This window comes from Staurois parvus, unplaced genomic scaffold (genome assembly GCF_062004578.1).
Source record: "Staurois parvus isolate SC_StPar_1 unplaced genomic scaffold, SC_StPar_1.0 ptg000096l, whole genome shotgun sequence".
Lineage (NCBI taxonomy): Eukaryota > Metazoa > Chordata > Amphibia > Anura > Ranidae > Staurois > Staurois parvus.
In genome coordinates, this window is record NW_028317892.1 from 12,452,046 (window position 1) to 12,465,928 (window position 13,883).

General features: G+C 42.7%; 1 protein-coding gene across 1 annotated transcript in view; it reads left to right on the top strand.

The window, feature by feature from the left end:
- The window catches only part of LOC149467999 (glyoxylate reductase/hydroxypyruvate reductase-like), a 49,079-nt gene that overhangs the window by 34,361 nt on the left and 835 nt on the right, over positions 1 to 13,883 (top strand). Inside the window, exon 8 of the mRNA XM_089670909.1 lies at positions 3,535 to 3,665. Coding sequence (XP_089527035.1) covers positions 3,535 to 3,665 — 131 coding nt within the window. The remainder of the gene's footprint in view (positions 1 to 3,534; positions 3,666 to 13,883) is intronic.

Consider the following 13,883-nt stretch of genomic DNA (forward strand, 5'->3'; position numbering starts at 1 on the left):
TAGGAAATAATGGCAGCCTGGTCTTTTTCTCTTGTTGCCTTCTGCATAAGGACTACCATTATTTTTTATGGCCATTACATGTCCTTAGCCACATGCTTACAATGGGAGTTTGGTTGGCTAAAATCACTGAGCAGATTACAGAGAGGCTACAGTTTAAGGATGGAGCCACAGCAACTGTGGGTCTGTTGAGGAAGCCCAATCACAGGGCGTTACGCGTACAGGAGGGAGAAGCTGAGCCCATGAAGTCACCCCCATGGTTATCTTGCAAGTTCATGTCGTGAGCTGTGATCATTGCAGACATTAAGAGCTTTAATTTTTTTAAATTATATACATTTTTATATTCTTTTTGGGCTCTAATAAAGTGGAAAATAGAGAGCTCTATGGTTCTGCTTTCTTGTTTTATGCTACCCATAATCTTAATCATTATAACCTGTGCTAAATGCGACTCATATAGTGAAACAGCTGTCAAAAAAATGCAGGCAACATACAATAAAAATAAGAAAACAATATGCAACGCTAGTTCACCGCACATTTAAACGAGACCTTATAATAAAAATATGTAATTAAGGTCCTCAAAATAAGTCCATGGTGTGTGACTGAAAAATTATATAAAACCCATATCCGTGGGAAGAAACTGTGCTACAAAAGAGAAGAAAAGATCCTCCACTGGCAACACTCACAGCCTCTTGCCAGAAAACATGACAAAAGGCCATGCGGTCAAAACCGCATACAGTGGATATCAAAAGTCTACACACCCGTTAAAATGTCAGGTTTCTGTGATCTGAAATGATTTCATGATCTAATTTTTTAGAACTTTTTGCCAGCTTTTTAATGTGACCTATAAACTGTAAAACATAATTGAAATCTATTTGGGGGGGGGGGGGGGGAGTAAACATAAACTAAAATGTGGTTGCATAAGTGTGCACACCCTCTTATAACTGGGGATGTAGCTGTGTTCAGAATTAAGCAATCGCATTCAATATCATGTAAATAGGAGTCAGTACACACCTTTCATCATTTAAAGTGCCTTTGATTATTCGAAAAAAGGTTCAGCTGTTCTAGTAGGTCTTTCCTGACATCTTTCTTAGTCGCATCCTACAGCAAAAGCTATGGTCCGCAGAGAGCTTCCAAAGCATCAGAGGGATCTCATTGTTAAAAGGGATCAGTCAGGAAAAGGGTACAAAAGAATTTCTAAGGCATTAGATATACCATAGAATACAGTGAAGACAGTCATCAAGTGGAGAAAATATGGAGCAACAGTGACATTACCAAGAACTGGACGTCCCTCCAAAATTGATGGAAAGGCGAGAAGAAAACTGGTCTGGGAGGCAGCCAAGAGGCCTACAGCAACATTAAAGGAGCTGCAGGAATATCTGGCAAGTACTGGTTGTGTGGTATATGTGACAACAATCTCCCGTATTCTTCAGATGTCTGGGCTATGGGGCAAGACTGAAGCCTTTTCTTACAAAGGAAAACACCCAAGCCCAGCTAAATTTTGCAAAACCACATCTGAAGTCTCCCAAAAGCATGTGGGAAAATGTGTTCTGGTCTAAAGAAACCAAGGTTGAACTCTTTGCCCATAATTCCAAAAGATATGTTTGGCACAAAAACACTGCACATCACCATACCCACAGTGAAGCATGGTGGTGGCAGCATCATGCTTTGGGGCTGTTTTTTTTCTTTAGCTGGAACTGAGGCTAAAGAGAGAGAGAATTATCAACAGTTCCAAATACCAGTCAATATTGGCACAAAACCTTCAGGCTTCTGCTGGAAAGCTGGACATGAAGAGGAACTTCATCTTTCAGCATGACAATGACCCAAAGCATAAATCCAAATCAACAAAGGAATGGCTTCACCAGAAGAAGATGAAAGTTTTGGAATGGCCCAGCCAGAGCCCAGACCTGAATCTGATCGAAAATCTGTAGGGTGATCTGAAGAGGGCTGTGCACAGGAGAGACCGTCGCAATCTGACAGATTTGGAGTGTTTTTGCAAGGAAGAGTAGGCAAATATTGCCAAGTCAAGATGTGCCATGCTGATAGACTCATACCCAAAAAGACTGAGTGCTGTAATAAAATCAAAAGGTGCTTCAACAAAGTATTAGTTTAAGGGGGTGCACACTTATGCAACCATATTTTTTAGTTTTTTTATTTTTACTTCCATAGAGAGAGAGAGAGTGTTTTTTTTTTTATCAGGGGTGTGGTGTAGACTTTTTATATCCACTGTATATAGGGAATCTGTGAAGACAAGGAGTCCAGAACGGTTCTTCTCCACCAAAGTTTTTCACCGCTAGTCACTCGATGGCATAAATGCAGTCTAGAACCACAAGGATGATCAAAAGGTCCCAATAGTATATATATGTAAAGAGAATGAGACCTCTTCATAGTGTAGTATTTTAAAAGATTCAAAATGTAATACGAATATTTCACTTACAAACATTAAATGAACTCTGCATGTAAATTCAAGGATGTTTCCAACTGACAAGATGGCCATCTCCTGACTTTTGTCTGTCCACAACTTTACCCCAGAGATTTGTTTACAGTGCCTTGCCACCCATAGTTGATTGTTTGCTTCAGTTGCAGACTAAAATGCTGTTTTCATGCTGAGCTAATCAAAATGACCACAGCTGATCACAGTTGAAAGTCATTGGCTTTGTGTGCCATTGAGAAGGTGATTAGCTGCACCTGATTGACTTTACAAGTCACTTTTTTCCAACTCAGTGATTCTGTCTTTATTTCAGGCTGCAAAGCAACAACATCTGATTATTTTGAGCCCTGGTTCACACTGATGCAGAATTTGCAGTGTTTTCAGTGCGAATTCCGCACCGCATCAGAATCGCACCCCGTTCATGCGAACTGCTGTGGGTGCGTTAACACCCCAAAAGCGGTCCACAAAACGCGGTGCAGTCTGCAGTATCGGATCACATATGTGTGAAACCCATGCGATCCGATTCTAGTGCGGACCAATATAGGGTCCTGCATGTTTTTGGTGCAGGTGCGATTAGCTCCAATCGCACTGCACACAATTCGCATGTGATTCGCACAGGAATGTGGTGCGGTTCCTGTGCGAATCACGTGATCTACCGCACCGCATATGTGAAGCCAGGCTAAAGGGGGTGATTCTTTTCTATACCCACTATACTTGCAGATATCTGCTTTTTGGCATTTAAATTGCAGTTCTCTAAGATCAATGTGATCACAGTTTAGTGTTTGCATGAATAAAATATGAATTACATTCATGGCAACAGGCTCTTCTTCAAACTAGTATCACAGGTTGTTGAAAGACATGGCAAAGGTCATGACATTGGTCAGTGATTGATGTTTTGGAAACACTGCCAGTCCTAAAATAGCACCAGCAGGCACAAAATATGAGTTCGCTGCCTTCAGCTTCCCTGTCCATTTCTAAATGTGTACAGTCGATTTATTTTACATTTAGGAATGTGCGCTAGGTGATGACTATAAAAATGTAATGACAGTTTACTAATTTGCTGGAGTTTTGGAGAGTTCTAGATGTATATGCTAATCTTTTATTTGCAGAGGCACTGCAGTGAACCAGGAAGACTTGTACCAGGCGCTGGTCAGTGGACAGATTGCAGCTGCTGGATTAGATGTTACTGCTCCTGAACCCTTGCCAAAAACTCACCCATTGCTGAGTCTGAAGAATTGCGGTACTGTTTTAAACCACAATTACTTTAAATCTAATAGATTAATGTATTGAATTGTCATGATGGAAATGTACAAAAATACTCTACAGCTAGTCTGATTAAAGTGTGCTAATGGTGAATTTAAATTTTTTTTTTAATTCTCACATAATCTATTGATAATTATTTTAGATCAAATTAAGCAAACCATCAGATTGCAAATCTTAGTTTTGTCTGAATATATTCATGTAGATCTGTCTGATGTGCAAAGAACTGTGCAACTCAGGAATGCAGACAGTCTTGATTTAATAAACTGTTTCTGCATGAATATGTATATATTAGGCAAATTAAAACAAATCTAATTTGCCTGATTTTCAGATCAATTCCTAATCCCTGAAGAGAACCTGTCTCCAGACCATTCATTTCAACAATATTAGATTAACCATTTGCCTACAGTGCACTTTTACCCCCTTCGTGCTTTCAGCGGTCGCACTTTGAATGACAATTGCGCGGTCATGCAACATTGTACCCATATGAAATTTGTTTTTTTTTCCCCACACAATTAGAGCTTTCGTTTGGTAATTAATCGCCACTGGGTGTTTATTTTTAGTTCTATAAACCAAAAAAAAAGAGCAAAACAGTGAAGAAAAAAAGGTTTTCTTTGTTTCTATTCTAATAAAATTTTGCAAACAGGTAATTTTTTCTCCTTCACTGATGTGTGTTGAGGCTGCACTCATGAGGTGGCACTGGTGGACATTGATGAGGAGGCACTGATGATGTGGCACTGATGAGCACTGATAGGTGGCACTAATGGGTGACACGGACGGTGCTGACTGACAGCCCTGACTGCTGGGCACTGGTGGGAGGCGCTGATAATCAGTGCCCTGATGATCCATGCCAATCTCCTCTGACAGCTGTCGGTTATCGGCAGTACTTTTCTCACGCTGTAACAGCATGAGGAAAGTGCTGCTGATAACCGGCAACTGTATTTACTTCATGATCTGCTGTGTCCTTGGACACAGCTGATCATGTGGTAAAAGGCCGCTGTGATTGGCATTTTACCTCATCACGTGATCAGTTGTGTCCGTAGGACACCGCGTTCATGGAGATCGCCAGGTGCGCGCCCCTAGGGTGTCATATGACTTCCTCCCAGAACTGGGTAACCGCGCTGTAGCCGGCATTCAGCTATAGCACGGTTACCAAGTAGTTCATAATGTATTTTGTATTAATGTATTTTATCCATAGTATTTACATGTAAAAGAGTCACTGTGTAGACCTTAAGGGCTGGTTCACACTTTGAATTGTACACAAATGCACTGTGAGATTCACATGTGATCCAGGCGTAGTGCTTTTTAAGGCCATTCATTTGAATGGGCTGAAATCGTGCCAGGCCACACCAAAAGTATTGCATGCACTACTTTAAAAAGCACAGCAAAAGGATCGCATGGTACTACTGCACCGTGTGATCCGGTGCAGGAAAACTCGCTGTGTTTGTGGAGTCGTTAACACTGACAAATTCTGCAGATAACAATTGCAGTATGCTTTGAACTCGGTGCAGGAAACGCACATGGAAAATAAATTTTCCCGCACAATGTTTTGGTGTGAACTGGCCCTAAACCAACAAGACTGCTACTGGACTCTGCCATCTTTAAATGTCATGTCGGCAAACCCAGCAGACTCAAGTGAGTCTATAGTGTGTGCTTCTGTACCTCCCCTGTTTGCTACATAATAGTTATGTGGAGAGGAAAGGAGTGAGAGGGGACCTGTCAGTGCTAGGGAATTTACTCTTCCTGGAGTGTTTGAATTCCTTACCAAGTTCAAAGGGACATTGAAAGTGAATAAAACTTATTTTATGTAAAGAGAGGATTTTTGACTTACCTGTATAATCTGTTTCCTGGGTTGTGTGCAATTATCTTCAGGTGAATGGACAGTGGCAAAAAAAAGAATTGCTGCAGGGACATCCCCCTATGTAACCCCACAAACTCCAAGCTAGCTTCAGTTTTGAAGAAAATAAATAAACAATCATTAAAACGGAGAGGGAGGGTCCTGTATCCTGTAGGTTAATCCAGGAAACTGAGTTTTCTCGTAAAAAATCATTTTATGACTAGTACATCAAAAAACAGTCCAACTGAATGGTAAACAACACAGCAATGCAAACCGGCTCAATAACAAAAATAGGTCAAGAAGGGCTCCACAGACTCTGAGAAGCTTGAGCATCCACCTAGCAGAAATTAACAAATTAATAGTAATGTGAATCGAAGCCCAGGTTGGCAGCCTTGCAAATCTGATAAATCCATTCCTGATGCTGAAAAAAACCATGGTGGAGTTAATCTTTAATGATAAATTGTTGAATTCACCTAGCAGTAGTAGAGCAAAAAGCAGGGAGATCCTTGTGGAAACCCTCAGGAAATACAAGTGGATCTGATTTCCTAAAGGCCGCAGTAGCTGAATGGTAAATTCTTAGCATGCACACCACATTCAGATAGTGGAGAGAAATTTCCCTTTTGATGCTTCAGAGCAAGACATAAGGAATGGAGGACAATATCTAGATTAAAGTGGAAAGCGGAAATCACTTTCAGGAGAAAGAGGCCTTAAGCTTGGTACTCACTGGTTTTTTCGTTCGACCCAGCAGGCTGAAGAAGAAAAACTGACAGTTCTCCCCCGCCTGCTATGACACACTGGCCATTGGATGCTGGTTTTCCAGCATGGCTGTGCGACAGACAGGGAGCCATACACATGGGCCTAAAGGTGGCTGGTTCCTGCCTAACCGACTGTTTTTGGACAATTTTTGGCCCATGTGTACCCAGCTCTAGTCTTCAAGACAACCTTGTCCGACACAGCATAAGGCTGCCTACTCAGACTCTCCTGGCAGAGATTTATAGCCAAAAATACCATTTTACAGATAAGGCCAGACAAGGCGGTCCTGAGAGGTTCAGAGAGCAGCTTCTGAAGAGCCAAAATAATCAGATTGAGATTCCAAGGGGATACAGAGAAATAGGACGAGAAATGTGTGCTTCTCCCTGAGCAAAGGCCTAAATTAGAGAGTGAGAGGCCAAAGGTCTCAAACAGAATGACCAAGGCAGAGATTTGTCAAAACCAGATAGCGGTCCAGGGCAGACTGGATGACAGACAGTATATGTCCCACAAAGTACTTAATAGAATGAAAGTTCCACAACCTCTATCAAGCAAAGTGGGTCCTTCCAGGTACGATGATAATCTTTAAGAGAAGTCCACTTTCTAGCCTTAGAGGGTAGGGAACATTGAATCCGAATGGCCCCTGTCCTTTAGGACCAAAGCTTCAACAGCCATGCCATTAAAGCTAGCGTCCAAGCATTAGCTTGGGACAAGAAGGGATGATCCGAAAGGGCCCATGGAGCATCTTCCAAGAGCTTGCGTATGTTGGAATACCACATTCTTCAGTGCAATGTAGATCACAGGAGTGCCCTTGTTTTCTTAATCCTGTGAGGCAGGCAAGGAAGAATCTAGAGGGTGGAAAGGCATAGATCAGATTGATTTGATATCTTGATGTCACTATGCGTCCACTGCAAAGATTAGAGAGTCCCAGGATCTGGCAGACCTCCAGACGGAGAGCCCATTGCCCCAAATCCAGACACTTGGGGGTTTATTTACTAAAGCTGGAGAGTCCAAAATCAGACTCCCTTCTGCATAGAAACCAATCCGCTTCCAGGTTTCATTGCCAAAGCTTCATTGAACAAGCTGAGGTTAGAAGCTGATTGGTTTCTATGCAGAAGGGAGTCTGATTTTGGACTCTCCAGCTTTAGTAAATAAACCCCTTGGAGACTGAGTCCACCTGACGATTTTCCACATCTCAGGTGTGGACAGCTTCTCCAAGAGCAATGCAACTTCAGTGTTGTGTGTTTTTTTTTTTTTTTTTTTGCAAGGGAGTTTAGTCAATCCATTGATGCAGTAGTGTAAGGCTGAAGGCAAATGTCCCAACTGACTATAGGCAGTTCAGACAGCAATGATCTGAAAAACTGCCATAGATACAACTGTAGGTTACATGACAGGGCTCCTCGGGACAAATCTAGTTATAAGGAGCAAGTCTAACCAGTTATCTACTGGATCTTTAACAAGACCTTCACAGTTTCTGTGGATGGATAATCTTGTGTTTTTAAAGGATATATTCACCTTTCATAACATGTTACACCCATTTTCAGGGTGTAACATGTAATGGCTGCACCAGCCCCTACTCCCCCACTTTGACAGCTAGCAGGGGATCTTGTTCCCCCTCCCTAGTGTCAAATTTTGAAAAAAATGCATTAATTCACTATGTTCTTGAAATGACTGTCGGCTTGTAGTTCTCAGTGAACTACCACGGTGCTGTGAAGCGCTGTGGTAGTTCATTGAGTCTTCCCTGTCAGTATATCTTCTTGCCCATACATTCCGTATGGGCAAGCATATATACTGCTGATCACTGGTGCAATGGTTTACAGGCTCCTGCAACAAAAAGTAAATGCTCATATTTTTTTTTTTTTTTTTTTACCTGCCAAAAAGTGCATTTATTATTTTTTATATAAAGGTGAACTTATCCTTTTAAGGTAGGAAATGGCCAGGTCTACCACAAGAATTGCCCACTTCCGAAGGAAACTTTTCTCGATGGGATATTGTTGGGTGAAACGTTTAGGGGAGAAAATTTTTCATTTTTTTTCCAGGTGAGGCTGGTCTCCATATTAATTTACTGTATATTTGAGGATTAAGGGGTTTTATCCTTTATGCTAGCAGCTCATTTGTGATTTGTGTGCTCACCTACATTTATTTTATTGGTCTCCATATAGGATAGGCTCAACAAGTACAAGAATCAGAATTTTAGGCATCACTGTTGCCTGTGCAGGTGCAGTAAAGCACAAGCAGAGGAGTGCCTGGTGCAAACATCTTTTACTCAGGGCAAAAGGGGCAGCTGCCCAGGGCCCAGTCATTGTTGTGGGGCCCAAAGCAGCTGTCCCTTGAGCCCACGCTGCCCGTAAAAGGTCTGCTGTGGTTGGCTTTGCAACTGCTCATGCGTAGTTCCCGAAGCTGAGCGAATGCGGGCTGTGCAGCAGCAGGGTGGGTCCAGGAGGATGTGTACCTGGCTCTTTCATCTTGAATCTCCCGGCTCAGTGCTCCATCACCTCTTCCAAGTCCCAACCAACCACTGCCTGACCCACCGTCACATAACCTCCAACAGCCAATGACTTCACCCCTAACAAGCAGAGCAGTGACCAGTGGGGTGGGGGGGGGGACCGTTCCACCCTGCCCTTCTCTGTACAGTCTATGCTGGGAGTCTGGGACCTGTCATCATTGTTGGTGCCACACAGAAGTAAATGACGTGTGGCATGGGAACACTTGGAGCACCTGTTTGCTGAACACTCTTCAAGATCTGCACAAGTACAGGGATAGGAGATCAGACGGTACATGGGGCGGTGCAGTGAGCAGTATACAGGGAGGTGCAGTCTCTGACATCTACATTCTCTAGTGGTATTTTTGTGATCTTCGACCATCTCCTGTAGTATGCCTGCAGTCTCTGACGGTCTCCTGTATCATGTCTGCAGTCTCTGACGGTCTCCTATATTTATTTGTTTGGGGTACTTCTATAGCACTGTCAATTTACGCAGCGCTTTACATATATATTGTACATTCACATCATTCCCTAACCCTAAAGGGGCGTACAATCGAAGGTATTATGTCTGCAGTCTCTGACCACCTTCTGTATCATGTTTACAGTCTCTGACCTTCTCATGTAGTATGTCCACAGTCTCTGAACATCGCCTGTAGTATGGTGTGCAGGCAGTGAATACATTTATGTGCAGTAACCTCTAGCAACCTATCAGTGAGTGTGGACCAGTTTTTTATGTTCACATTTTATTAAAGTAATACTAAAGTCCTCCTTTTTTTGGGTCCCCCACCAGTGCTCCTGGCCCCTCCCTCCTGTTGGGTGCCCCACAGCAAGCTGCTTGCTATGGGGGCACCTGAGCAGGCGCTCTCTCGAGCTGCAGCTCTGCATGTCCATTCACACACCCAGCTGCGGATCTGTGCCGCCCCCTCCATCTCCTGATTGGTTTACTGGCTTTGATTGACAGCAGTGGGAGCCAGTAGCTCCCACTGCTGCCTCAGCCAATCATAAGTGAGAGTCCCTGGAGAACCGAGGCTCTTGTTGAACATCACTGGATTGAGAGGGGGCTCAGGTAAGTTTTTGGGGTGGCTGCTATACTCAGAAGGACTTTTACCTTCATGCATAGAATGCATCAAGGTAAAAAAAAAACCTTGAGCCATTACAACCACTTTAAATTTTTTATTTTTAGATGTCTTTGTGTGGTGGACCGTGAAATTGCAGGGGGGGGGGCAAGAAAATGTTTGCCCAGGGTCCAATCAATAATAAAGATGGCCCTGTCCGCCATAGGCACCCTCACAGGGAGACACGAATGACACCAATGCGCTATAAATCCTAGCCATTCTGGACTGTAAATCTGTGTTGGTGGAAGGATATTTCTCACCCCAAAGGGGAAAAAAATAAAGGTAACCCTGGGATTAAATGTTAAGAGCTTCTGCCCTGTGTACTCACCATACAGTATTAACCCCTTCTTGGCCTTGTGCTTTTACACACACAAATATTATTGTGCTTAAAAATGTAAAGCTTTAAATCCTTTAGTTAAAATTAAAAAAATAAAAAAGCACAAGGGATGGTACTTACATTCAATGAGAAATGTCCCTTGTGCCTAGTCTTAGATGAAATCCTCTGTCCTCTGCCCCTATCCACCATACCCATGCAACTTTAGTCATCCTGTGCAGGGGGGTTAATACATACACGCTCTTTAAGAGTGCTGAGTTTATGCCCACCCCTCTCCTCTATTCCTATAAACTGTACTTCAGCTTTTCAATGAAAAGTGCTGTATGAATGGAGAACGGGCAGATGAATGAAAGATCTACCTTTCTTCATTCGTATAGCAATGATCAACTTAAAGAGCTGGTAATGCTGAACTCCAGACAACTTGGTAGATACACAGATGATGCATATGAGGGGGCTATTTTAGCTGCTAAAGAGTTTGTATTTGTGGCCATCCAGTCTTGAGTTACTCAGCTGAGCCCTATCTAGCAGGGATCTGATATTTTTATGTTGTAGTTTCCCTCCTGGGCTCCCCCTACCCTGCCTATGACTGGACAGGAGAAAAGGAGAAGCAACATGCTGATACGCTTCAGCTTTTACAAAATGTATAGATTTAACCCAAGCTAGAAATAAACCACCTTGCATGCTGGTCAGGGAAAGAACAAACCTAAAAGTCTCCTCAAGAAAGGAATCTGCTGCACTGCTTAAAGTGGTATTAAACCCAAAACAAAAAATGTAATATATTGCAGCTTACCAATCATTATGTGTGGTGACTGCATTAGTTTGTTGTGTGTGTTTTTTGTTTTTTTGTTTTTTTAGACTTTTTTTTTTCTGTTTTCACCTTATGATCTGACCAGTAACATATCTTCTGTATTGGCATGTCCCCATTCTGGATGAAGGAAACAGCAGTCACTAGCATTGTTAATCTTGAGCAGTGGTCTCCGAACTGTGGCCCTTTGCTTGCCTTTATCTGGCCCTTGGGGCACCATTCCTCAAACTGACACCAATAAAGGGGCATAAATCCTGCCACTGATACCAACAGGGCACATTTCCTCCCACTGACATAAGCAATGGGGCTCTACTCCTCTCACCGACACAAAAAATGGGGCAATATTTCTTCCACTTATACCAATGATGGGGTATTGCTGCTGCTGACATCAATGGTGTTGCCACAATAGCAACTAAATAAGTAAATTAATTAGCGCTACATCACCATTAATGATGGGATATTGTTTACTCGCATTGACGCTGGGGCATTTTCTACTTTCACTGTCCACAGTCCTGCCCCCTCAAAGTCTGGACAGTAAACTGGCCCTTTGTTTAGAGTTTGGAGACCCCTGATCTTCAGGTAAGGGTAGTGTTAGATGGACTAGATCAGCGTTTCTCCATAATTTTAAAGGATGCCTCGGGACTGTCAACCTTTTTTTTCAGTCAAGGTACCCTTTTAAAATAGACAGTCTTGAGGTACCCCATTCTAAAATGGGGTGCCTCAAGACTGTCCATAATTTTAAAAGAGCACCCCATTCTAAAATGTTAAACAATTTGAGTATTATGTAACACAGCAACATCCACACGTAGGACACCCAACATTAGAGGTGATTTATTCTTCCAAAGCAAATACATTTTTGCACACTGGTACTGACTAGTATTCCAGTGTTTCTCTTCTCCCTCAGTTTTTCCTCCCATCATTGAGCTAACGTGACCCCAGCACTGACTGGCAGGGGAGGGTTAAACTAGGATGCTGTGCAGGCAGCTGACATCCTCATCACCTGATGGTGATGCTGGTTGTCAAGACGCCGGCGGCTAGATGGTCATAATACTGTACAATGAAAACCTGTGGCTTTGTGTAACTAAAAGGCAGGCTTGTTCCACCCGCTGGCTTGTATACAAGTTTTGGGCAATTTTTAGACATTTTGCCAAGGCACCCCTAAAGAAACTTCAAGGCACCCTGGTTGAGAAAGGCTGGACTAGATTACATACACTAACAAATTGAAGCCATACTCAAGCTCAAACTGAAGTTACACAAGCCATTACAGCAAGTGTTTGTTTTTTTTCTTAAGTTAATGATTTTAACCACTTCCAGTCCAGGCCAATTTTCAGCTTTCAGTGCTATCACACTTTGAATGAAAATTGCGCTGTCATGCAACACTGTACCCATATGAATTTTTTAGCATTTTTTTTTGAGACAGATAAAGCTTTATTTTGGTGGTATTTATTCACATGGTCACATGGTACAAGGCTGTTGTGAATAGCCTTGTACCATGTGACCTCTGTGATCATTCACAGATTTCACATGTAGTAAGCAATGATGTCACAAGTGACATCTTGCTTACTACTTTGCATGTGATCACTGATTGGCCAATCAGCAATCACATGATCGGGACCTCGTACAGAGGTCCCGTCCGACAATCGGTGCTCTAAAGCGGGCACCAGATCGCGGTGCTGCACGCTCCCAGGAAGCGCGCACAAGCAGGGTGCGGGGAGGCCGTTTATAAATGGCTACCCGACCCTGCAGTGCCATCGTCCGGCTGTTTATATACAACGGCCGGACGGGAGGTGGTTAAGCACCCGTCAGTGGTGTATGGTTTGTCTCAACGCTCCTAACTGATACAGTTGAAAAACAGACTTACTGGCCAGATCACCAGATGTATATAAGAGTTTAAAAAAGAAAACTCATTTACCAATTCTTAGATGTAATGGCTGCATGTTTGCTTTTGGATTTAATAGCAATTTAAAGCGGAGCTCCACCAAAAAGGGGAAGTTCCGCTTTAAGCCTTTGTCCCCTGCTCCCCATTAAGGATACCAGCTCCCACTTCCGCTGTGATTATCTAGGCGATCGGAAGCGGAAGTTGTCCTCCCCGTAGTCTTGTGGGACATGTGACAGGTCCCAGAAGACTACAGTCCATTCACAAAGCACAGTGCTTCTCACACATGCGCAGTGGGCACCCGGCTGTGAAGCTGCAAACAGTCACAGCCGGGTGCCCACACTGAAGATGCCGGTGCCAGGGAGAGAAGACAGCCGGTGAAACCAGTGGTGGTGAGGACACTGCTGGACAGAGGGACAGGTAAGTGGCTGTATTTTATGTCAGCAGCTACAGTTTTTGTAGCTGCTTTTTTTTTTTTCAGGTGGAACTCCGCTTTAAGTGTAACATTTTTTTCAATACAGCAATTACATTTCAGAGGGCTCCTTTTATGGGCTACATGGGATTTTTAAAAAATGTTTTTGTGGGTTAGGATATTTGTATGGTTTTTTTTTTTTTTCTTTTTTTTATTAACATGTTTAACATGAGCAGTGCAGCTGACTCCTTTTTTGAGGGGATTGTGGTGGTTTCATAAAATATACAGAATTGATGGTTTTTCCTACAAAAAAAATGAGGAATATGGCAATAGCCCTGATCTTTCCTGGTTTGTAAAATTAAAGCACACTCATATTGAGCATAAAAAAATTATTTAAGGTTTTTTGAAAGGCTGATCGGTTTCAAAATATATCTTAAAACGGAACTAAACCCACTAGTTTAACTGTTACCCAAAATTGTTACATTCAAGACATGACTTCATTGATAACTGTTAGTTACTAGTGTTCTTGTATTGGCTCCCAACCAAACTACCAAGCCAAATGATTGTGTGGTAACAGATCATATGTG